This window comes from Caloenas nicobarica, chromosome 11, assembly GCF_036013445.1.
Source record: "Caloenas nicobarica isolate bCalNic1 chromosome 11, bCalNic1.hap1, whole genome shotgun sequence".
Lineage (NCBI taxonomy): Eukaryota > Metazoa > Chordata > Aves > Columbiformes > Columbidae > Caloenas > Caloenas nicobarica.
The window spans coordinates 8,279,226-8,306,090 of NC_088255.1; the positions used below are offsets into that span (position 1 = coordinate 8,279,226).

Below are 26,865 nucleotides of genomic sequence, written 5' to 3' on the forward strand. Positions count from 1 at the left end.
CCACTAAGTCGATGGGAGTAGTTCAGTGCTCTTGAAAAAGTGCTTGAAGGGAGCTGATTTTGTTTGAATCCTGTTTGAACTGATCATACCAAGGCTTCTTAGGGTTTAGTCCTGTGAGATGCTTGCTAATGAGCTCCTGGCAGATAACAAACCACATCAGTTTCAAAAACCGTGTTGACAGTGCATGTCATGGTGGTGGAGTGAATATACTCTGGGGTATGGTCCTGCCCTCAGTACTGCCTGTTCTTCCTGCAAGAAATCCACTGTGTCCTGAGCCAGGCATGTCTCTACTCCAGACAGAATGAGCAAATCTCGATGTGCAGATATAATAACAGAAACATCACATTTCAGCTTTGTTACTCTATCAAATTGCTCCCTATCTTGTTGTTCCCACAGATGATCCCATTGCATTCATGTGCACGCTGGCACAATAGTGCTCTACAGGCCCTCTGTACACAGAGGTTGTGCTGGAGCCATTGAATTTACATTTTGTGAGTTGTTAAGGAACGGTATGGAAATAGCAATGGGTAGGTAAGTCCAGTTTGCATCTCTCTATCAAGAACTCAGTACTACTTTCTCAAGGAAAATTCCTGCTAGAACTTTTGTGCTGCAGAAATAATTCTACACTGTTCAGCCTATGAGTTTTTATTATTTCTAAAATAAGGGGTAACAAGGATGCATATAAATCTCCAGTAGCTAAAGATGTGGTGTTACTTAACCTTTTTTATGTCTCCCTACATCTGTTACACATTACACCCTGCTGTGAACTGTTGCCCATGCTTACCTGTACAGTTTGAGCAGTTTGAGTTCTCTGCTTTGATTCTGCCACTTTTTTGGTTGGTATGGTTACCACTGTGTGAAACCTCTTCTGTGAATCTGGTGGCCAACACTGTACTCCTGTGAGTACATTTTTGTTATTATGTGACTGTTCTCTGAATAAATGAGAGTCTAGGATGTCTGGGTGACAGTTCTGCATATAGCACCAGCATAACACTTTCCACCTACCAGACCCTGCATGCAGTAAGTTGCATTCTCGAGTAGATGAATTTTCTCTCTTACTGCATTTGCAGTGGCACAAAAGGGCAGTAATATGGCCAATGAAGAATTAGTGTCTTGGTTTATGCTTAGACATTGAAGGCAACCATTTATTTCCTATCATCAATGCTTAGTGATGCACAGGAGGTAGAGCAACATGCATGTTACTGCACAAGCCCCCATATGAAAAGTGCCTAGCTTTTAGCATGGAAGAACATTCAGCTGATAAGAGGCCAGTATAGGTGTCTCCTTAGTTATTGTCTCGTTGAATTACAGAGAGAAGGGAGAGTATACCAGATACTCACATTTAATCAAATTGTCCTCTTAGGATTTTTGGTTAACATAACACTGCCACAGGTTAAGATGTGAGAACCAGAGAGCTGTAATTGTCCCAGTAGGTCCCAGTAGGTCCTCCCTGCTGCCACCTCCACCCTGTTGCATGAAGCCATTCCCAGCTGATGCATACCAGCAGCAGGAGTTATTTCACTCTGTTGAAGAGATAAAAAGCTGGCATGAAAACGATTGCCCCAGACTATTGAAGCATGAACTCAAAACCTGCATTTTATATGCTTCTGCCTCAGCAACCATTGATGATGATGGTGCTGTGCCTAAACTGAGAACTGAGATCATCTTTCTGCAAAGGAGACAAGGAATTTTTTTAAGAAGTAAAACTTGCATTTTATGTAGCAGCTTAGTTATCACTAAAAGTAAGTTAGATTGTGGAGATGAGTCTCCATTTAATGCTTTATTTTGCAAGTCATGTCTCCTTTCTGCTGCAGGTGCAATTGACTGAGTTATTTATACTAAGGCTGCAACTTGAAGCTTTACTCAGTTCATAGGATATTGTCTTATGCTGCAATTTTTAGTCATATTTAACTAGAACAAAATTAGGCTGGCTAGGACTGGGTTGTCTGATGTTTGCATTTACAGTGAAATCAAAACCTGAATCGCCTCCATCTAGGTAGCAATAGACTGTTTCAAAGAAAACATATTTTTGAAGGAAAACAGATAATTATACAAGGTGTTGTTATACAAGTTATGCAGACCTGCTTTGTAAGATTCTTCAAAAGCAGAGAGCTGCAAAAAGCTCTTTCTAACCCTGGTAGCCTGAAGTCTTAATTTTGAATCATATTGTCCTTTAAAATATGAGACAGTAGTAAGCATGGCTTTTTCTAGTTTTTGAAATTAGGAGAAAAACATGTTCATTGCATCCTGTGCATCATGAATACTACTGAAATATTTTTTTATTCTTAAACTGAAATTTTACAAGCAAAAGTGTGATTTTTATTTCACATATGCTGGTGTCAAATCAGAGTAGCTCCTCAGGATTTTTCTGTTTGCAGCTTGGGTGGAGCCTAATTTAAATCACATTTTAGTGGAGAGACCATTATGATTGTTAGCATAGTCAACAGCAGCCCTTTGAGTACAATTTTTGTCAGCTTAGTCCATTAATGTCCCTTGCTCCCCCAATATACACATTCACATACCACATCCAGGTCATTTTGTCATTTTAAAGTGAAAGTTCACAATAAATAAAGATGTTGCAAATTTGGAGTAAATAAAAGTACTATAGCCTTTTTTAGGTTTAATTTCAACCCTATTGTAAGATTAACAGGTTAGTCAGAACAACCTTAATTTTAAATACTGAATCAGTATATAATTACAGTACAGTTCAAAAGCTGCTTGCCTACCCCTAATCATACATATTGATACTCAGAGAAACTGGAAAATGTTTGATCCTTCTAGTGAATGGAGTTAGGTGTTTGCAGGTGTGTATCACACCAAATGTTGTCATAATGCCAGCACATGAAATGTCATGGTGCAAGAATTTCCTCAATGATTGTCTTGAGTTGTATATCATTAAGGGAATCACAGATTCTTGGGGCAATTCAAGTTGGAAGAGACCTCAGTAGGCCATTTTGTCCAATCTTCTTCACAGAGAGCATGACTTAATTATTTTAATTATCCTTCCATGATAATTTAGGGATTGACCTATATCATAAACTAATCTAGACAGACAGTCAGGTACATTGTCTTGAGACTGGAGCAATGAGACAGAGGATTCAATTTATATAAAAGGATGTATTTCTCGTCTGTGAGAACAGGATTTCTAGGTTCTGTTACAGAGATCAAATGGGCAAAATATCCAGATCTCAAACATCACAGGTGTCTATGAATGATGTAGTTAAGAGAACTTATTAGTGGAATTCTGTGAACCATGCACTGAAATAAGTATGTTTGGACATGGCAAATAAACTGTGGCTGGAAGAAGAAGGATTTTAGAACTGGCTGCTAGAATTTCCTTTAAACTGAAACTAATACTCAACTCTCTGAAATTACTTTGTTACTGCAAGTCAATTTGTCTTCATAGCCATTAGATAAAAGTGATTTTAAAATCTCTATAGAAGAGCACACAACTAAATGGGGGGGACAGGACTCCTCCCAAATGGGAAGAGTCAAGAATACTGTTTAATTTTCAACTAAATCATAAAAGCTCTGAAGGTTTTGTATGTGATAAGGATTTGCCATGACTTCTTTGCATCACTGTCTTGTTTCCAAAGAAGCTCTCAAATCTTTGGTGTAGTTTATTCAGTTTGTTTTCTATGTCAGTATGTTAGTCTGCAATGTCAAGACCTAGGTGAAAATGCCTGGGAAGCTGACAATCAGTATTTTTTTCTGCTTTATCCGAATTTGATAGCGAATTTTCCAAGGAAAGAGAAAAAGCCAAGGCCCGAGGGGACTTCCAGAAACTACGTGAAAAACAGCAGCTTGAAGAAGATCTCAAGGGATATTTAGACTGGATTACACAGGCAGAAGACATTGACCCTGAGAATGATGAAGAGGTTGATGAAGAAGGCAAGCGGAACAGTATGTGGTCTTTACTCTCTACTGCTGTGTGGGACAGTTTGACTGCCTTTAAGGGTGTTACACTGGAGTGAGTGCAGTCTGTCTGATGTTGCTTTCTGATTTGCAGTTTGCAAAAGTGTTTGTTAGCAGAGTGATCCTGTCCGTTAATATATTGATACTTAGTCATGGAAGATAATTCAGAACCTTACAACAAAATTCTGCTCTCAGCTGTCCATGTACAAATCATTGTCTGCACTCAGTCACTACTGAGACTTAAAAACTTTGCTTTATTTGCGCTCTGTAAAAAGTTAGTGCATACAAACTACGTGTCCCCAAGTATCACCATAGATCCTCAGTCAAGAAGAGTATGTGTTTACCTGTAGGTGCATGCAATAGAAATAATAATAATATAAAAAGCTTATACAAAATACAGCCAAAAGTACAGTCAAGAAATAACCTTGTGATAACAGTGAGGATTTTTTTTGAGTTTTGAAGTAGGGAAAGGACGTTCTGGGTCTTTCTGGTATTCAACAAAACTATATAAAAACCTTTTTTACTAGAAGAATTAACTGAGTGTGAAATAAATGAAATCTTGTGGGATTTTTGTTTGACACTAGGAAATATAATTATGACTTACTTAAAATGTATTTATTCGACATTAGTATATAGTGTATTATGGGAAAGGTAATTTATGCTGTAGTGGCCCTCAGGTGCTTCTGACCTGAGTCCTAACATAAAGAAGCAAGTTAGTTTCATGATATTGCAACAACTGTAAAAAGTTATAATTGATTACTTTATGTCAGAAATTTCAAGTAACAGCAATATTTTTGTGTCGAAATTTAGTAGAGATTATTTTAGCCTCCTAGGCCTCCTAGGCATGTTCACATAGCAGTTAAAATTTCATGAGAACTTTTAGTGCTGTATATAAATGAGAACATTAATTCAGGATATGGTTTATGATTTAATACTTAATGTAATATTGAAGTCCAAATTTCAATATATATACTAGTGCTAAGTATCACCTTATTCATGTGATACTCTGGAAAGTAACGGTATTTATTCATTTAGATGCCAGTGAGTGTATATATAAGAAAATGCATCTACAAGTTGTTTGTCCAAAGCAACTTGGAATATTATTGCAATAATACATTTTTGCTGTTCTTTTTCTTCTAATGTTGCTATTTTATTGTGACCTGCTCTTTTAAACTATAGTACTTTTCAGAAGTAGTAAAATAGGTCTTTCATAAATCAAAAATACTTGTGTGCATAGTTGTTGAGTTTGAGAGCGCTTTTGGCTCTGAACTCTTTGCTAGACAATTTTAGAGTGAGTTAAGAGTTGGAGGAGACTTGCAAAGTGAAAATAGGCAAGTAATTAAAAGAACTTTAAACCAAATCCCAAGAATTTAATTTCAGGCATGCATATGTATTTTGAGTAGAAATTTTCAGTGAATATCAATCTCTTAGCACTCCTCTGGGTTTGTGCACATGAGCTTAAATATTTCATTTTTAATATCAGCTGCAACAGGGTGTAAAGGAGGAGGAGTTGCTGAATTGCTCCACCTCCTTGCATTTAAACACGCTCTGCTGCACATCACATTGCCTGGGGAGGTGTGTGATGAGAGCACAAACTGTCTCTCCAGTTATTCCATGGGAAGCTTTTGGGTTAGGAGCATACTTATGATAATGAGATACGCATTTGGGAGTCAGGTTAAATATAGTCAGTTGTCACCAGGTTAATAATCTTGACTAGTAAGCTTAGGAAAGAAATGTAGTCCAAATATACTGGTAATGTGTTTCTAGCACTGTCTTTGAAGCATAAGGTAGGGCTGGTTCCTAAGACAGGCAGAGCAATTATTTGCAGGCTTCTAGGCAGCCATGTCCCTACCTTAAATACTTAAACCTATGCATGATCAAGATTACTGCTGATTTACGGTGATGGAAGATCACCATAATGCTCTTCATCGATGTGGAGGAGCTCTCAGTTTAGGATACAGAAGATCTCTTCCATCTATGGCAGGAAATGGTACAGATTTCAAAGGCAGTTAAATCAGTGATTAATAGCTTCTTACATAATCCTTTAAAAATGTAGTTTAGGTTCCTTCAACCACAGCATTTTAAAATTTCTAACCAGAGAAGTCATTAAGTCTTTTATGTATGAACCCGCTGTATCTATACATCTCTGTTGCTGATAGTGGGCAGATATTCAGTGCTGTTGAATAATGGAATACCTTTTAACTACTAGAATTGTAAATATGCCTTTAGTAAAAGTCACAAAACTTTATTATGAACCAATAGCTAGTTACCCAGAAGTCAATGAAAAAGCTTCCATTGACTTCAAAGCATTGCGAATTTAGCTCAAAATGCAAAAATCACTGAGAGGTGAGCGATTTTGCTCTGATTAGTTATGCTGCCGGTAATTTCAGTTTGTTTTGCCTAATACTGCTTGCGTTGTGTATGTGGACGTATTTTTATTTTTTGTGCTGCAACTGCTGCCATCTACTGTGTAAATGCTGGGATTACATGTACGTAACGCAAAGGGGTTACATTGGCCGATTTAATGGAAGAAAAGAAGAAAAGCAGACTTAGCTGCTTTGGTCGTTCTTCCAGTAAACATGGTAAAAGATGTTCTGATTTGCAGTTGAACTTTCTTTTGTGCCAATACTGCATTTGATGTGATAGCTTGTAAAAGCACATATTGTATGTGTTTTCTATAACAAAGGCATATGCATCTTTAGCATGTAGATGCTCGTGCATGCAGTTGTGCTGTTTTAAGTGCATGTTTGAAATGGGCTGGTGCTGCAGTGCTCTATCTTCCTAAAGCATAGACTTTAATCCATTTAGATTTCCCCTGAAGGGTCTTTGTCCGTGAGTGTTCTTGTTGAAGCATACGTTTTCGTTTTCAAAAGTCAGGCGAACCAGATAAAAAAGGTTTTTTTTTTTTAAATTCAGGTGTGAAGAAATTAATCAAAGTATTTTACAAGCTTTATAATGGATCATAGTGTGAGCTTAGAACAGTATGATGATATTTACTATTTATTTATAATACTACTTCAAATGTAGAGTTTGACAAAACATAACAAACTTTTACTGTATCTCTTCTTGTTCTTGATGGTTTTGTTTCTGTAATTTGTGTCTCATTCAATTTCTTCCCCACCCACAATGCAGATGGACAAGGATTTTAGACTGTAGTAGTTATTTCAAATCTGCACACTCTTTTAATACGAGCAAACATATTGATTTGACATAATCACATTCGTAGTAATTAGGAGATCTAGTTTTAATCCTACAAAAAAGTTATTGGAGCAACTGGCTTCCTTGCTGTCCTAAGCATCACTGTTGTGGCTCAGATTGAGGCTGACAAATCTCATCCAGTTACTTTAGAAAATGTAGAATATTAAGTCAGCAATTGTTAGGACCTGATGGACTCATCTTCTACAAATACTGAAGTCTACTTGAAACTATTCGTGTAACTGTTACGTATATTGTCTAATACCTTGCACAGCTTAACAAGCTGGAATGATTTTTCCATAAAAATAGCTGAAAAACAGTCATTGCAATTTTACTTTGGATATGTGTTTCAACATAGCCTTTAATCTAACAGGTTCAGGTTCCGATGGCAGTCATGAAGCTGCATGGAACAGGCTGGAAACTTGCTGTTGTCTACTGGCTGCAAATGCCGTCTCGCGACTAGTACCTGACCTTGCTAGTCAAAAGCATTCTGAAGCATGCGTGCCCTGACTTTGTTTCATCTGTCTTGCAGGGCAGGTATACCTTTTATGAGTAGGATTTTTCCAAAGTACAAGTTGGTGGCCTAAGTCTATTTCTTACTGTATTTATGAGACTATTATGCTGGTCTGAGTAGCTCAGACTTGGACGACCACTGGATTAGAAATCTCACCCTACATATTTTTCTTTGTATTACCCCTACCTCTATTTCTATTAAAAGCACCACATCTGTAGAGTATACTAACATTTCCAAGATTCATAGTGTCATCCTTCAGGCTAGAGGTGGTTGGTTCAGTGATGCTTCTGTAACGAAGACTAATTAATTTGCTCTCCTTCCACTGCTGTGCAACCATTCAACCTTATATTGAGTTTCCAAGAAGAGAAGCCTATAAGAATGATTGTTGGTAGTGTATCAACATTAAATCTGCACTATGAAAACAGATACCTCACTACAGTATCATGTAGAACATCTTCCAGGCAGCCCCCTCCTTAAACTGAATTTACCCTGGGGAGCTTCACAGTCAGAATAGATAGTACCACTCCTTTCTGATGTGTTTTCTGGGCATACAGCAGACTTAGGAAAATTTGAGATGAATTTGCAATGATAATGTTGCCTCTCTGAGAATTTTTTTTTGTTCTGTTTTCCTGCTTGACTGCCTCAAAGATTTGGTCTAGAGGATTCAGAAAATCCATGTACGGATTTGAGAAGACTTAAGAAAATTTTGGAGCACACAGAATTGGTTGGATGTTACTAGCAGACAAAAGATGACTATTTTGCAAGGTTGATCTAAAGTTTTGCCAGTATAGTACCTTTTTTAATAGTTGTAAGATTCTCTCCAGTAACTATTACTGAGTATTTGACTAACTGTGCAAATCACTCCACTTCCGCAGCTCTCTTCCTTCAGCATGGGTAATCAGAAGGCTATCCAAGGGGTATCAGTGTGGAAATGTGATCAACCTATGGATCAAAAATGCATAGCTGAATCAAGTTGAACCAAATTTTAAAATATTAATTATATTATTTCTAGAGAAAAACGTTTACAACAATAATACTTGCCACTAGAATTCAGTTATTCAGGGTTTAATTTAGCCTGCTTCTGGATTCTGCAGTAACACTGAATTGTCATATTGCAGAATTATGGAATTTATTTCTTCCAGCTCCTGCTGGCTCGGTGTCCTGGTTTTGGCACATCAATGCTGATGGACACTGACTTGCTCGTAGCTATGCATTACTTATGTGCTGGAGTGGGGTTTAAAATCCCTGCTCCAAAATCTGAAAACTTTTTAGAGTAAATAGTGAACACTGTAACATGAGAAAAATGATTTATTTTCTTATCTGCAGAAATAAAATGACCTGTTTTCTGTATACTCAGGAAAGTATTAAGCTGCATGCTATACGGGTTGTGTATATTTCCTAATGCAAGCATTCTTTCATTTGAAACCAGTTACCATAATTGAAGAGAGCTGATACTATGTAGAAATCTAAATAATCTTCCCAGAAGAACTGCAGTAAAAGAAGGGCAAAAGGCAAATAAAGACTAGAGAAAATTTGTTATCTTCCTTTGAAAACTGGAGTATCAGTTTGAAGATCTCAAAGCTGGTCTTACTGAGATCAGATGGTCTTTCAAACGTTCATTCTTTGTGCTGTACTTTGCTCAGTGAACACCACCCTTAAAATGCTGTGGTCATAAAACTGAGTCTTTTCAAGACATGCCAGGCTGCTTCCATTAGCGAGACTGGATGTGGTCATGCAGTGCTGTTGCAGTTTTCTTCTGGCTAAAGATTTCATGACTTGATAGCATTGCTGGAGCTAGACTGCCACATGGTGCTTTTCTCAGTGCTTCTGTCATCTTCTACAGTATAATGATGGCTGAGTTTCCAACATAAACTCAACTGTCTATCCTTCTTTTTTTTCCTCTTACATTTTTGTAACACAGCACCTGCAAGTCACTAACAGAGCTAGAGCAATAGCCCTGTCTGAGATAGGGAGTAACGTTCTGGCTGTATTTAATAATTTGCAGAACTGACATTGGCTTCAGTAGGGACAAAGATTTTTATTTTTCTTTGGTACTTTGTTTATCTTCATGCAAACATGTTCAAAAAGGGCCAGTATTTCTTACTGTAGGTTAACACATCAAGTCTGGGTAGACTTGAATTAAAATTATATTACTTTACACTTTAAAAAAAATTATTTGGCATGTATTAAAACCAGTAGAATTTGTGTGATGCTGAGTGACACTTTCCGAGGAACTGGATTCTAGGTACTCCTTTTAGATAAGGAAACTGTTGATAAACTTGAAACACAAGTGTAAGAAACACATCACACACATCCTGTGGTTTTCCTTTCATGATTGCTTTGCAGACATGGAAGTACTGCTCTCTAAGAAGTACTGAGAACTTCGGCTGTTCTTCATTTCCTAACGCCTTTTGCCATATGTTGTCCTCTCTCTGTATTTCAGTTAATTTGGAGATAAATGGTGATGACCAATCTGCAAATGAGTTTTGTGTAAAAAAACATTAGCTACAATAGCTGACTATTCAGTAATGATCCACTATATGTACAGTAATTCACTGTGTAACAAATCCCCTTTTTATTAGTAGTAATTCTCGTCATCCTTTGTAATGCCCATTCTGCCATTCCCTGTGCTCCTGCCCATACATATAGTATTTGCAGGAACAGTTACTTTCTAGCATCTCGCCTTGATAATTCATAATGGAAAGAAAAGCATAGAGTGGTCAGTATGATCAGAGTGTGATAGTTCCTATTTTCAGAAGAACTTTGATGCCATTTCTTGGAATTAGCCAGCATGTTAACAGCACTTACACTGATAAGCACCTCCAAAATGTTAACACGACGCTTCTTAAAATGAAAGGTCACATAATCTAGCTCAGGTTTATTTCTTTCCTGGGGGCAGCATGCTCTTTGTTGCAAAACTCTTCTATGTTGTATTCCGTAGTGCATTTTCAAGAGTTATGTTGAATCATTGAAAAGAGAGAAAAAAAGCTACAATACACTCTGGAATTCTGTGTGCTTTCTTTTGTTATAAGAGGAGGACTGATGAAGTATCTGACTTCATCTGCTATTCCTCAGGTCTTCCAAGCTCTCATTAGACCAGGAAAAAGTGGAGGCATTCTTGCAATAGAATGGGAGATCACGTTCTGTGTAGAGCCTTGCTTGGCTGTCAGTCTAAAGCCATTTCTGTCTCCTAACAGCAAGCATGCCCACCAGCGAAACTGAATCAGTGAACACAGAGAACGTGAGTGGAGAAGGAGAGACCCCAGCATGCTGTGGGAGTTTATGGTGAGTACATGGACTGTTTTAAAGTACCCACCCTCATTGTCTCAAAATATAAAAGAATCTTTCTTTCCCCATTGTTTATTCAGACAAAACTCTTTTCGAATAGTCAAGCTTTTTATGACACTTGGGGTTGTTTTTTTGCCTTTCAGTAGTTTAATATTAGTCCAATTATTACAGCATGAAAGCACTCCTAGAATTCTCAAGAAGATACAAACCAATTCAACTAAATTTCCAGTGGAGAAATGTTTTCCTGAAAGCTTTTATAAAATATTATTGTTGTCCAAAATAATAACAAAGTCCCGTATGACACGTAAAAATAAATGTTTTCTGTTAAATTATCTGGAGAATACATATTTTTTAGGCAGTAACTGAGTGTATGGGAGTATTTCTATAGCCCATGGTGTTCAATATTTATTTGCTGACATTTCATTACTTCCAAGCAGCTTCTACATGAGCAGTTTATTTACTTAGTTTTGAAGGAGATTTCCTTTCTTTCACTTAGAAAATTTGTAAAGCTTTAGGAATATTATTTCAGAAAATAATTAATAGACAATAGAATTTCAGCATTCATTATGCATTTTGTTAAAAGTTTGGTTTTATGTGTATATAATTCCAATGTATTTTTTTTGCAAAATTCTAAAGAGAACAAATTTGTGTAAATTATTTTTTCCGTATTGTAAAAAATGTGTTTTCCTTTCCTTGTAGTCAAACCATCTCAAAATCCAAGTTCAGGTCAGTATTTCTCTCTATCACTTTTTTCCTTGTGACTATTTACACATCATGATGATCTCATATAATTATTCTTTAGTTACTGTACTTTAAATTTTACTGTGTGAAAGTTCTTCCTAACAGTTACTGGTGAATACAGAAGTATCTGTGAGCACTCTTGGAAATCAAAGTCCCCAATTTGCTTTGCTGATATTTATGCCTTTCTTTTCACTTGCTAGGAATATTTTGTAATATGAGCTTCTATTTTCAGGTATGATTGCAGAAGGGAAGTATTATAAGCAAAATTAGGACTTAATTTCAGACACTGGATGTGCCACTACAAAACCAATAGATTTCTTAATTTTGAATTCTAAGTTGCTTCATTGGCTTTTCTTTACCGATATTAAGTATATGGAGCCTGGGAAGATAGATACATCTTGTTACTCAATGAAATGTTAAATGCAGCTTAATCTAATTATGTCACAGGCAATTAGAGTCTCCAAAAATTGTGGTTTGCATTTAAAAATCAATAATGAAATCTAAAAAAGGAATAACAAATTAGCACTCCCTATCTGCAGCTGGTAATAATTTACATAACCATCTGAAGTATTGTGCACATATTTATGGAAATACACCTGCTCACACATACATTGTGTACTATGTTTTCTACACTGAAGAAACCCTCCTTAAGTTCATGAGTGTTTTCTGTATAATAATTTGTTTTTATTTGAACTTTCAGTCGACGCTGGCGTCGCTGGAATCGATTTAATAGAAGAAAATGTAGAGCTGCAGTAAAATCTGTCACCTTTTATTGGCTTGTTATTGTCTTGGTCTTTCTGAACACATTAACTATCTCATCAGAGCATTATAATCAACCTGATTGGCTGACCCAGATACAAGGTATGATAAAAATGATTTGTCCTGTTTTTGACTATTGATAGTTGCATTCTATCAGTGGCTACTTTTGTACTTTGCCATTTTGTTGTTGTTTGCTGTCCTGAAGGATATTCAGCCCAGCCAAAGGGAGATACAAAAAATGACTAAATGTATTTGATTTCCACAACTGTAACACAGCTTAATGGCATACCAGCAAAAAACTGACAATACTAAATTGTAAATACTTGCACTTTTATTCTTAAATCGTGCTTGAAAGGTGAGGAAGGAAATGGTAACTGGCACAGCAGAACATGCTGTGGGCTGTGTTGCTTAAGTTAGCGTGGACTTGAGCTGTGAGTTTGGCAGCTGTGAACTCCACAATGGATTGGAAAGATGAATAGTTTGTGTGTGGCAGGAAACTTTGCATTATTGTGTAACATTTGATACTTAAGCATTAAATACAGTCCAACATAAAAAAACCAGTACTTGCTGCTTAAGCAAAAGACCGTGAACAAGTATAGAAAGTGTAGTGTTAATATGTTTAAATAAAAATGGAATCGATGAGACAATTCAGGAATGTCCTTTTTTTTTTTTTTTTTAATATTTTGTTCCAGATATCGCAAATAAAGTTCTTCTGGCTTTGTTCACCTGTGAAATGTTAGTAAAGATGTACAGCTTGGGCCTACAGGCTTATTTTGTTTCTCTTTTTAACCGCTTTGATTGCTTCGTTGTTTGTGGTGGCATTGTTGAAACCATTTTGGTGGAGTTGGAAATTATGTCACCCCTTGGAATTTCAGTGTTTCGCTGTGTTCGTCTCCTGCGTATTTTTAAAGTAACAAGGTAAGATTAACTAATACTGCTAACTTTAGGGATAGCTGAAGGGTGATCAGCAATTCTTTTCTAATACTTCATCATGCACTGCACTTTTACTGTTTTGTTTGGGGTTTTTTGGTGTGTGTTAACACACGCATTTTAATTTATAGGCACTGGGCATCCCTGAGCAACTTGGTAGCATCCTTGTTAAACTCAATGAAGTCCATTGCTTCACTGTTGCTTCTGCTTTTCCTCTTCATCATAATCTTCTCGTTGCTTGGAATGCAGCTGTTTGGAGGCAAATTTAATTTTGATGAAACTCAAACAAAACGGAGCACCTTCGATAATTTTCCACAAGCTCTTTTAACTGTATTCCAGGTAACTTTCTTTCATCCTGTATGAAACATTTTACCTTGATCAACAAAGCTGTTTAAGTGATCATGTTGCCTGAAAATAAAATCACGGATACTATTTATTCAGTTTACTTTAAGTAGCATTCTGCTCATTAAATTCAGTACTCTGGTAACTCTGCATCATTTGTACCATTTGTTTCATGTCTAATTTGGTCAATCTATGTAACATAACTGTCATATTACTTCACAAAATTAAATCTCCTTTGTCCATCAAAAACATGACTAGAAAAAGATGTGGAATCTTATTTTTATTTTAATCAAAATGTTTTCTTTAATTTCAGTAGCTATATAAAAGTTCAGCTATTCTCAAGCAGGAAAAAATGAGAAGCATTGTAAGAGTACATATTTCCATATGGGTCATATCACTTACTCTAATTTAAAAATAAGTGTGAATTTCTTTAAAGAGACAGTGTCAGGTTTATTGAAACTTTAAAGCAACTCATCTGTTAATAGTGAAAAGATAGGGTCAGACTTATAGTTTACATTTCAATGTTTTATGATCCTTTTTTAAATTTTTCCTAATTTGGATACCGGAATTAGGCTAAATAGTTTAATTTTTCTAGCCATTTTCACATTCAGCTTTGCACGTTACTACAGCATTTGGTTTTAGACTTTTTAGGTTTGTCTTTAAAGCTGACCCTGCAAGACTCAACTTTGTGTCAACTGCCTGTCCCTGGTAGAAGTTCCATCTGGTGGCTGCCCAGGGCAAGCAAAAAAAATCTTTCCATGTAATTTTAACATAAGGAAATCTTAATGAGAAATTTTCTTAAGAGGAAAAGTGTCCACATTTGATCTGACATTGCCCCTTTAAAAAATCAGGGCTGTACTTTCAAACTCAGTTGAGCTGAATTTTATTAAGATTTTAGTCTGCATCATTTCCAAAGGAATGAGGTTTCCTTCAGTTTCAGAATACATTCAAGAGCAACCAGCCCACTGGGTGTTCAACAACTCTGAAAAACAGCTTGATCAGTTTAGCTCTCCAAAAATGAATGTCAGAAATTGACATGCATATAGTTTTCTTGAACAACCACTTCACTACTTGGAAAGAGCATCAGTATTACATATTTTCTCAGGATAGAACTGATAATTTTTAAGAAGTTACTGAGAAATATATAAAGTGCCCTTATAACCTGCATTGTAATACTCAGGATTTTTGTTGTAGTATAGAAAAAGTGGAGTTGCCTCATTGTAAGCTATCCTTTTAACTGATCAACAGATTTCTATAAAATTCTTTTGGATTATGGTGAAATTATGTGAAACAATAGCCAAGAAGATAATCATGCTACTCTCCCACAACATTGAGCTGCATACAGTTTAAAGTAGCTGCCGTTTCAAAAGCTATAGCAGTAGTGTATGTATGTGCTATGTGTAGTATATAATTTATGATAAAGCAGCCAGTCCCCATTAAAACTGAAACTACGTAGACCAATTTGCAGGACTAACAAACGGCATACACTAGAAAAGATTTGTGGCCGCTATTTCAAAAAAAAGAGAACTTTAAAACATACATGAACTTGATTTTCAAAAGTGATGAACATTTGCAGGCATTGCCACATATGTATTGTAACTGAAAATTAGGGCTCTTACTTTGCATGCCAAAATCAATAAATTATAGGCTTCTATTTTTATTATTTTTGCCTTTGGTGTTCAATGATGTACACGTGTAGCACAAAATAAAAGCTAGTAGAGTTAAATCTAAGCTTTCAGAGATGCTTATTTAAATGGAAATTTTAAAACAGTGCATGAAATTATTATGGTATTGCTTTATGTATACAGAATGTTAACCTTATTGTGTGTTGTTGTCAGAGGAGAATTGTTTCTCAATTGTTCTTTTTGACGTTGAGTTACTAATAATGTATCTGCTTCTTAGATTCTCACAGGTGAAGACTGGAATGCTGTTATGTATGATGGCATAATGGCATATGGTGGCCCATCATCATCAGGCATGATAGTCTGTATATATTTCATTATCCTCTTCATCTGTGGAAACTGTATCCTTTGCACTCGCTGGAAACATCTCCACATGGGGCTGTGCCAGGGGACACATGCAAAATTTTTCTAGGAGGGATTAAATTGCAGTGGACATACAAACACTTTTTGCATATGCTGAGCCCTTTAAATAGACTTTTTTTTGTACAGCCATTCCCTAATGAATGAGATGCCATTGATCTCTGAGTCCATCTCCAGCGGCCACAACGGCAGAAACCAGAGAATTTTTTCTTTCTTCCTTTAATGGGAAAACAGCCTTATTCTGCCTGCTAGACTCTGTTTGACATCTCTCCCTCTGAAAAATGCATGGATATAGTCTGATCTCTATGGCAGTAATTTCCCGTTCATCCTTTTGATGCTCGTTACAGCCCTGTTAATTCTGACACACACTGACAGTGAAGCCAGGGATCCACCATATAGCACAGGGACCAGATGAGAGAAATCTGCATGGAGAAATGTTGGGTCAGTTAGGATTAAGTCTGCTGAAGCATTGCCCTTCCCTGCCCGCAGTGTGCTGGAAATACTTCCTTGGCCCCATATAGCAACAGAAACTAGTGTCATTCTCAGAAGTTCTTAAAAGGTCAGGAGATGATAAAAGGGCAGAAACATTCTATTTTCTGTCCTATATGGTACTTGTATCAGTATTTGTACTTAACTGATATGGACTGAAGTACAGAATTTGGTATAGATTGTTGTAGACACAGAAGACAATGCACTATAAAAGTGAATTTTTGAAAATTCCTGAACAGTTTCCACTTTTAATAGACAATGTTTCATATTTGAAACTTTCGTAGACTAGCATAAAGTTGAATTTCACTTCTTTAAAAAATATGTCAAGTATTCTGCTGTTTTAACATCAGTGATCCTAATGGATCTCTGCTCGTTTTTCACACAGTATTAATCTAGTCCATTAAATGTGTGTTATTTGCACTGCACTCCAGCATCACAATGCTCTACGCTGTAGGTTGGGAACATGCGTTTTGTCTCTCTCACATTGTCAGTATTTATGCTGATAATAAACCAAACAAGTATGGCAAGACATAATGTCCTTAAAATGATTTGAAATAGATATCTTGCTAAATGTCTTCTTGGCCATTGCTGTGGATAACTTGGCAGATGCTGAAAGTCTAAATACAGCTCAGAAAGAAGAAGCTGAAGAAAAGGAAAGGAAAAAGAATGCGAGGTAAAATAATGTTGGCATGTTGAATAAGCAGGAGAGGGAAGGAGGGATGCACTGAATTATTTCATAAGGATTTTCTTTATGTAAACATCTTTATCATCTTCAAAATTTATTTGGCTCAGGAAAAAATGGAAGAGTTTATCTAGACAGTTTACCAAGACCCAATTAGTATGATTTTAGGTAAAAGTTGAGTAGTAACTGGGGAAGAAAAGGGTGAATTAAGGACGTAATGATAAGCCAACTGATATTTAAACATTGCAATAGTAGGATTTATTGCGCTATTAGAACAAGAATGTGTCTGTTGTTGCCAGTGCACAGCTCTCTGTGGAATTCATTCTCTTAAGCCTTATATAGACAAGAACAAAACCTTCCTTTGAAATCCGTGCAGGCCTATTGAAGTCAATGCAAGTTGTTTGTATGAGTCCAAGGGCACAGTTTATCCTTCTAGAAAGGAGTAATGATCACACATTGAATTTTTTAAGGCTTTAGCTTCTGGAATTATGATTAAAATGATAATCTTGTGAATGGGTCATTGCATTCCAATGCAATAGATTTTATCACTCTGACTCATGCAGCTGTGCAAGTTGTTTTAAATGTTCAGCTATATGGTTTTAGGTATGCTTTCTTCACTTTCATAGAATTGGTATGTTTCACTTAAAGTCTTCTGGTTTTACATGACATGCTTTGTAATTGTTGTTGTATTGTTTTGTAGAAAAGAGAGCCTGGAAAATAAAAAAAGTGAGAAGTCAGAAGGTGACCAAAAGAAGCCCAAGGATAGTAAGGTGTTTATTCTAAAAATTGTGTATTTTCTAAGAAGGAATTTTACTAATTTTGCTAGACAGTACTTTTCAAGACTACTGTGCATTGTACAATTTCTTTTATGAACCCATTATCCCTGAATTTTTTTCCAGCAAAGGATGCATGCTTTCTGATGCTTTGCATCCTCACAGAGTCTCTTAATCCAGAAGGTCCTTTTGATTTCAGGGCATTCTGAAGAAGGAAGCTCTTGGAGCATGAAATATTTAATGTTGGGAAAACCTGATGTCATTTTAGTATCTGTGTAGGTATTTTGCCTGATAAACCCGATGGAAGAGATTACTGAATGATAAACTCTTAGTAGAATGCTCAAACATTCTTGGTCATTTTTAACAAAGCCTGTTGATTATGTTCTTATTGTGATCTACACAGTCAGGAGAATATGGACACTATAGAAGAATCATCTTTTAAAAATATGTAATAAGCTGTCAGCTCTCCTGTTCTCAGGGTTACCCTGTTTCAGAAAACTCAGACTAAGCATAGGGATCACTTCCTCGACTTCAGAGGCTTATTTGGTTTGCTTTCTGTTGAACTTAATACTCCAGGCTATATTTGAATGTAATTTTCTCGTGCATCCCTTTCACTGCTGTAGGTGACAATTGCTGAATATGGAGAAGGAGAGGATGAGGATAAAGATCCCTATCCACCCTGTGATGTACCAGGTATGTGAATAACAGCCAGAAGACAAACACATTTAAGTTTGTTTGCTAAAATATCCCAAACTTGTTCTTGCTGAACACTGAAACAGTTCCTCTGAAGTCAATGAAGTTGTGCTCTGTTATCAGCGGATAAATGGGCCTGTAAACTGCTGAGTATTATCTTTTCCTGCAGCTTCCTGGGCAGTACAAACAGCACATAACAGTTAACACTGTGAGCCTGAAGATTGCTGTGGTAACACTGTCTGGATGTGAGAGTGAATTCTAAACTTTTCTGCAATGTTTGGCAAAGGACGACATTCCAGGGCTGATGTTCAATCACTTTTGTCACAGTTTCTTCCAGTCCAGTGAACATGACTTATATAAAACTCAGTTGTCTGATTGTCTGGAAGCCTATGACAGAAATCTGCCTTAACTTTTGAGCACTTAGTGCTCAACCAGTGCCCAGAGCTCAGCATCCCACATCCCAGCTCAGCACAGACTGACGGTCAGGGGCTCAGGTTAAGTGCAGCTTCAGAGCCCGTGTGCAGGGGGTGTGAGTGAAACCCCCCAATGAGGCTGGTCAGGGCCTGTAAAGCCTATTAGTGCTCTCAGGACACGTATTCACACACCCATATATGCACATAAACATTTATATAAGGTCGTGACAACTATATTGATGTTCGTATACTGATTCATGGATTTTTAAAGCCATGCTATAAATATATATTTCCTATAAGACATATATTTTAATACAAGGCATGCTTTTATATGTTTTTTATTTTGTAGTAAAAAAGTGTTTTTTATTTTGTAGTAAAAAAGTGTTTAATTTAAAGTAGGTGAAGATGAAGAAGAGGAAGAGGATGAACCAGAGGTACCAGCAGGCCCACGTCCCCGTAGAATATCGGAACTAAATATGAAGGAGAAGATAACTCCAATCCCTGAAGGGAGTGCTTTCTTCATTTTCAGCAGCACAAATCCGTAAATATAATTTTGAAAAATACTGGTTTAGCCCATCAAGGTTTAGCAGTGAAGGAACAGGCCTCCTTCCAGTGATGTTAGGAATAGAACTCCAGCATCTTCAACAAGAGAGAGATTGGTTTCTCTGCTATAATTTTCTGAGTGACTTGATAAATTAAAATAATTTGATAAATATACTAATTTTCTTCCACGCTGCTGAAGATAATAGCATTTTGTACACATAGCCTGTCAAGTTGCACATCTGAAAAGTACCCTTTAATGTATATTAGCTATTTAGTATGTTATTCACTGGATATAAAAGCTGTGGTGTAAGATCTGAACGTCTTCTACATGAGATAGGATTCCTAGTAACCATAGGAACCTTTGCGGAGCAATACAGGTGAGGAAGGAGAAGAGACAATAAAAGAAAAGGAGAAAGGGTGTATAAATTCTTCTTGGGGTAACAACATTTCCCAGATTCAAACAAACACTAAAGATAAAGACAAATTATTTCAAAAACCAAGTAGAAAAATAGTTGGATTTTGGAGGGAATTGGAATCTTGCACTGCTCACAGTCTAACTCCAGAGCATTTGAAGTTCTACTCTGATGAAGAAAGGAAGCTTCAGCAAAAGTTGTTGCTGATTGTTGGATGGAAGTGAACAAGTGAACTAAATTCACTTCCTACAGACTGAATATAGCTGTTACATTTATATGTAGCAATTGCATGATCAGTCTTAAAAGGGAGCTTAAGAGTTAGTTTGGCACAGGAGAATGTTGTCTTCTCAGTGTCAGAGGTCATTACAATTAAGTTTAGAAGATGGTGTGATGATCAAGATACGTTTTGGGCTCATATCTTACTCATTGCATGGGTTGTCTGAAGTGCTTCAGAATTTTCAAACAAACTGGAAAGAGAGCTATTTAAAATAGTAATTTTAAGAACACATATGCTGAATCCAAAAACATTAGCATTATTGAATGCATCAGATGGCTTTTGGCCTCAATTAACGCTGCGTATTCTCAGGCCAAAATGGCCATCTTACTTAACTAAGATACAATACACTCAAATCATCTACTTAAGAACAGGAGAATAAATTTTCCCCAAGAACCTTCTGATTCTTCAGCAGGATTTAGACAACTTCAGTGTTAAGTCAGTTACGAACCCGATCCTGCCTTTCTGCCAATTCAGTCCCACACCTACTCTACCAAGGTGCTGAATAACCTTTGTAATAACCTTGGGCTCAGTGACTCTAAGCATATGTACATTTCCACCAGATGTTATGTGGCTGAAACTCAGCAGTTTTGTAGTTTCAACACCCACTTGTCCTGTAATTCTGTAAGAAATTTGGGGTGTCTCTAAGTAGCAGAATGAGATCTGCAGCCTAAGCCACATCTCACCAGATGGGTATTTTTGACAGCTTTAGTAACAATAGAATCAAACCATGGATCTGAAATGACTTATTATCTAGTGTTGGTCCTTTTGACATTGGCCTCTGTATGTGTGCAGTGGTATGAACGCTGGAACTTGTAGTGGCATTCATAACCCATTGAAAACCAATAGGAACTCCAAAGTCCTCTCTCAGATTACTTTGATAAGTGCATCTTCAGTACAGGTGGAATTGGCCTTGCAGTTTATTTGCCTTTTAGAAATCAGAGCAACAGATTGAGCATTTGCACTGCTTTTAGCTGCTGATTGTTGCTCTGTTCTGTCACTGTTCGCAGAGTTATAGAAAACATGTTGTATATTAGCCATCTGCTGAATTCTGTTTGCACATGTGGTATATTTTTCTATCTCTTCAGAATTCGAGTGGGATGCCACAGACTCATCAATCACCACATATTTACCAATCTCATCCTTGTCTTCATCATGCTGAGCAGTGTTTCCCTAGCAGCAGAAGATCCAATTCGCAGCCATTCTTTTCGAAATAATGTAAGCCATTCATTTTTGTCTGAAGATAAATATATCCTCACAGGATAACTACTTTTTTTTTCTTAAACAACCATATATCTTTAAAGACCAGTAACTTTGTTGATGGAACATCAGAGGTATTAGAAACATTTATTATGTACATAATGTTTTCTTTTGTTTGCTATAAGTATGTCAGAATAAAATATGCTCAATCTGAGCATAATCTTAATAATTTTCTTTTTTTTTCATAATATTTAGCTGGTATACCAGATCTGCATTTCCTGAATCACTCTTAGCACCTTTCACTGTTTGACACTCATTTAAAAGTGCCAGTTAAAATTTTCACTGTTTTATAACATGTTGGGAATAGACCTGACCTGTTCTCTCTTTTCCTTCATTGACTCTGTCGCATGGTCTTGGGGAACTCAGAGTTAGTGAGTGTATGGATTTGTAAGGATGTAACCTTTTCTTTCAAAGAAGCTACTGTCACCATGCTGATGGGTTCGAGGGCCACCACATCAGACCCGAAGATTCTTGGATTCCTGATTGGCCGCATCAGAAACTAAACAAGTTTCACTTTTTTCTAAACTCACATGTAAGACAAGGATCAGAGCATGCCCAGCTCGTGCCTTGAATCAGAGTCAAATGCCGTTTCAGCCTATATACAAACCTGAACATTTGGGAGTGTTTCTGCATACTTTTTGGATATACTTGTAGAAACAAAATATTTGTAAGAATATTAATTTCAGAAATGTCTCTATTATTCAATAAAAGTGTGTTTTATATGATAAGTAAACATCTGTGTTCTAAAACAAATTCCTGAACCCCTCATTTTAAGATCTTAATATAGTAGAACACTTGCCTGTTATACAAATGCGCAATTGTTAGAGAAACAAAAATAAATCCACTGTCGTGATCACTGACATTTGTCTTACACTTGTTCCACTTTTATTAGTGGTGCAGCAAGCCTCTCGTTATTGTGAGTTGTGCATGCTTTAGAATAGGTGTGAAATAGCTGAGATGATGCAAATAGGTAATAGTCTGTGGGGACTTTTGGGATACTTTGGCAGAACTTCCAGGCCTCTCTTGTCTTAGATATAAATTGATCCATAGAGAAACTCTTCCACCTCTTACAGGAAAGATGGGCCTATGAGGTCAGTAGAGGTTGTGTCTCTCTAGTTCTTGCCAGCATAGATGCATCTTTTGAAAGTCATATTTTGGCTTTTGATAGTCTCTGAACATTTTTTCAGTAACATTAGTAAAAACCAAAAAGCAAACACTTTTTTCAAACGTAAAAAGAAGTCAAAGCATGAAGAGAGTCTTCATGTACTATTCAACAGGGCGATGTGCTTCGCGTATCTATAAAACTGGACAAGTGCAATCTTAGGAGTAAATCACACTAATGGATAAGAAAGAAAGCTGTTGGGGAATACTGCAATCGTTACTGTAGAAATGGCTTGAAGGCCTGATAACTAGAATCATATAATGTTCTGAGTTGGAAGGGGCCCACAAGGATCATCAAGTCCAATGTAACTGGAAAGTGGTGGTAACTGAAAGAATTATTCCTATTTGGAAATAGGAACACAGATAAAATGTGTGATTTCAAAAAGGCATTGCTCTCTTGCTGTAAATGCAGCAGACCCGCGTATTTTTCTTGTTACTGCCTTGAACGATCATGTTCCTTCAACCAGACAGCTCAGAAAGGGAATGAAATTTTACAAACTGGAATACCTTTAAATATTTTCTTTTAACTCTAGAATGAATTCCTTACTGATTAATCTTTGTTGAATGGCTTTAATATGTGCCTATTTTTTCAGCCGCAGAAAGGGTCAGAAGGACGTGGTCTTCAACTGAACACGGGGAAAAAATATTTCCTTTTGTGTGATCTAATAGGAATACTTAGCGTGGTGTTGATTTTATTTCTCCTTCCCCTTTTATTAGTTGCCAAGCTGCAGGCAACATGTTTCTGTGAACAGCTGTTTGCTAGTTGGATTGCAGGATCCTCAAAACTAAACTAGTACCCTACTGCAATGCATGTCGATCTAAATTAGGTGCTAGCAATATGGCCACCTTGAAAGGGTGAAATCTTGCTTACATTGTGAAATACAGGGCAGTGTTCCTGTTGACAGCAGTGAGGTCATTATCACATTCAGAGTCTTTCTAAAAGTTTGCATGTGCAGCCGTTGTGGGTTCTTTTAAATTTCCTACAAGTAAATCACTGCTGTATCTTCCAAGTTCAAGAAAAAACAGTTGTAGTGCTGATTCTAATTAATTTAGTTATTTGTTAATTTGCTTTGTGACACTCTAGCCCAGTCTATAGAGGAACAATATGACGTAGCAGAATATAGAATGATGTGCAATCTAGAAGCATCCAGTTTTATTTTTTGATGCAATACTTTGGTTAAAAAAAAAAAAAAAAGACTTAAGTAATTATTCTTTGTGTAAAATTCTGTATCTCTGCTGAAGGCTGGAGAAAGTACCTGTGAAAGCTGATAGAGGGAAGTCTGAATTGAAAGAAAGTGTTGCTTATTGAGTCCTGTTAACTCTTTATGGGTGAAACTAATATCTGAGCACAGTGGCATTTGATACACTTTTAAGTAAATAAAAATGCTTGCACGATAGCTAGAATTTTAAACTACTTTGTCTAAATTTCCTGTCTTTAATTAATTCAGGTGTTGTTGTGCATGTGGTCTAAATTGTAAAAATTTATTAATAGATGGATTTCTTACTGTGGCACATATTATACCTTGCAGATACTTGGTTACTTTGACTATGCTTTCACAGCCATCTTTACTGTTGAAATCCTGTTAAAGGTAATGCATTGTTAATTGATCCTCGTTAGCTCAAAAGCAGCTTTAGCAATAATGTTTGTAACTTTTTGTTTACCTTCCAGATCCTAGGGTATGCAGATTATGTCTTCACTAGTATGTTTACATTTGAGATCATTTTGAAGGTAACAGGTTTTTAAAGGAAGTTTGTTTAAAAGGATTTTCCTTGTGTGTCACCTGCCAAGAAAAGGCACTTGAAGTGTTCTCTCTCTCGCCTTTTCTCTAAGCGATCAAAGCTAAACTTTTTTAAACAAGAGGATTTTTTTATTTGACAATTCCTCATAGTTTTGATTGGTTATTTTTTACCATTGGGTGCATGAAGAAGCTGATTTTTTTATCATTACATCAATTAATTTTTTACCCTTTTTAAACTTACAGTTGTTAGAAAAGGGAAAAATAATTCACTGCGCATGAGCTTTTCCTTCTCCTTGCTCTGGCATTTCCAAAAGAGATAATCAGTCTTTTAAGGAGGGAGCATGTAATTTCTCATTTCTTTTGCTGAACTACATTCACAGAGCTAAAATAGTAGATAACTATTTTCTTGCAATAGGACTTGCAAGATATCTTGCATTTATCTATCTATATAGTATGATACTTTGCATTTATCTTGGGCATACATTTAAATACACAGAAAGGCATAAATATGCTTGCTTAAATGTATTACCCATGCATGAGTCAAAAATTGGCATTTTAATGTATAGTTTGTGTACTGATTATAAAGAATATCCATTGGGGTTACTCAGATTTTAAATTCATGAGGCTTGTTCTGGCAAGAAGCCACATAACTGAGGATTAGGTTCACATGTAAGAAAATGCTGAACGAAGAAATCAAAATTTTTAGTGGGAATTTGCAAAATATTTTTTCAGAGGTTTACACGTTATTCCTTGAAGTTTTGTGCTGTGCACACTCGCCATGAGTTTTTGGTTGAGTAACCCTGATCTATACACTTAAAAATTTCTTGTACACTAAGAATCTGTACATAAACTTTGCATTTCCAGTTGAGGATTAAGCTTAACAAAATCTCTTCTCCCAGCTTTTGCTCATATTGCTGTGCATACTCTTCACAATGCGATTCGATTAATACTAATTGATGCAATATTTAGGCTGTTTACAAGATAAACTGTACTGTAAGTAGTAGACTATTTTTATGCTTGTGAATATTCTCCCAGACTTATGTTTATGCCCTTATTTCTCATTTTCAGCAGTGAGGAGCTTGCTATAGAATTGATTAATCTCATAACATTTGTAGCACTCTAAAACAAATATCCATTTTTTTTGCTGCTGGAGAAAGACCAAACTAAAGGAAAGAGTGAAGCACTGAAAAGAACTGTAGCATTAGATTGAACTAGTTCCCAACTGTGAGTTTGAGAAGCCAGACAAAATGTTACCACTATGTCTGTGGCAGAAGAGGGTTGGTAAACTTTCGCGTGCTCTGAGCAGCAGGTTGCATAGCTCCTGCAGTTCCAATTGTGTTTCTCTAGGAGACAAGAGAATTATAAAGCATGGTATAAAGTCGCATAACGGGATGTGTTAAGAAAAGCAACATTCCTGCTAACTGCAAAAGATTCTGATGCTGAGGGACTCAAGTTATTCAAGGGAAGAAGGAAGCGCTAGAGCTTGGGCTGCTAAATTCTATTACAAGGAAACGAGAATGCCCGTTATAGCCAAAATGTTGATGCTTGTGCGTCCGCTTTCTGCAGGAAGCTCTGCCCTGCAGTGCACTCACATGTATTTATAAAGGAAAATAAATTGTACCCTAAAAAATGTAGTGGACAACCAGAACATGACACAACGTACGTATACAGTGCCTGCTTTACTAACATGTCTCAGACACTGGCTTTGCTTGCTTACGGCTGGAGTCCTTCATATCTTCCATGCTGGGTTTTGTGCTGTGCTTTCCACAGTATCTCTTGTTCAGAAGCTCTGTCTGTTCTGCAAGGAGTAAATTCAAGGCTAGACCTGCAGTAATAATAGAATTCCTTAATTTGCAGGGAAAAAGTATATGAAACTGAAATTAACATAACCAGAGGCAACATTATCAGCTGCAGCGAAGAAACTTATAAATGTCAAAAAAACCCCCAAGCATTAAAACAGAATAACTCAGCCTGTGGAGAGTCTCCCTGTGCTCTTTGCAGACATGAGGATTTCCATATTAAATGGTGTTGAGCATATGAATGAGGACATGAATAACAGAAAAGCTGCTACATCAGTTTAAAGCGTTTAAGAATTCTCTTATGCAACCCCTGCATGACATTCAAATCCAGCTTACCATCGTGTTTGCAGTACTTGGGAAATGTGAAATCATCAGAGCAAAGGTCAGGTTAGGGCCTTGTGTTTTTAACCTTACCCCAGCTGTGCTAATCCCACACCATTTAAACCAGTGCCCACTAATGTGGAATTGCAGGCAGAAGGAAAAGAACAGCACTGGTGAGTGTCCTGCAGCATCTGCTCTGCCGAAGGCTGCGTGACCGCACTTGCCACCTCAAATCCGCTCTAGGCCTTGCTTTGGTCTTGATCTGTGCGTAAGAGAATCATTTGCTATAGAGAGTTTTAGTCAAATGCTTCCGCTGTGATTTGTAGTGATTGAAATCTAAGTCTCCATATAAAGATGCGGTGATATGTACTTCGCCTGTATTTTTAGGTCAACATATCCTTTGTCTCTACATGAAACTTTGTGTGCTACTAACTGATAACATACTACAGTATAAATGAGTATTTGTAGATAGATATAGGTTTGATATTCAAGGTTAGTTTAGTGCTCAACTCCCACTGATTTTAATGAGTTTAGCCGTACTCTGCACTCTGTAAGTGAAAAGAGTTAGGAATTTATTGG

At 36.7% G+C, this 26,865-nt stretch overlaps 1 protein-coding gene across 2 annotated transcripts in view; it reads left to right on the plus strand.

Moving 5' to 3' along the window:
- CACNA1D (calcium voltage-gated channel subunit alpha1 D) overlaps positions 1-26,865 on the plus strand; it is a 228,271-nt gene that overhangs the window by 139,098 nt on the left and 62,308 nt on the right. For both annotated transcript variants that reach the window (XM_065642847.1, XM_065642848.1), the window contains exons 9-21: positions 3,734-3,903; positions 10,822-10,909; positions 11,612-11,638; positions 12,354-12,514; positions 13,105-13,330; positions 13,474-13,681; positions 15,587-15,707; positions 16,774-16,888; positions 17,598-17,667; positions 18,294-18,363; positions 19,173-19,317; positions 21,095-21,224; positions 23,957-24,016. In XM_065642847.1, the coding sequence (XP_065498919.1) occupies positions 3,734-3,903; positions 10,822-10,909; positions 11,612-11,638; positions 12,354-12,514; positions 13,105-13,330; positions 13,474-13,681; positions 15,587-15,707; positions 16,774-16,888; positions 17,598-17,667; positions 18,294-18,363; positions 19,173-19,317; positions 21,095-21,224; positions 23,957-24,016 (1,591 nt within the window). The remainder of the gene's footprint in view (positions 1-3,733; positions 3,904-10,821; positions 10,910-11,611; positions 11,639-12,353; positions 12,515-13,104; positions 13,331-13,473; positions 13,682-15,586; positions 15,708-16,773; positions 16,889-17,597; positions 17,668-18,293; positions 18,364-19,172; positions 19,318-21,094; positions 21,225-23,956; positions 24,017-26,865) is intronic.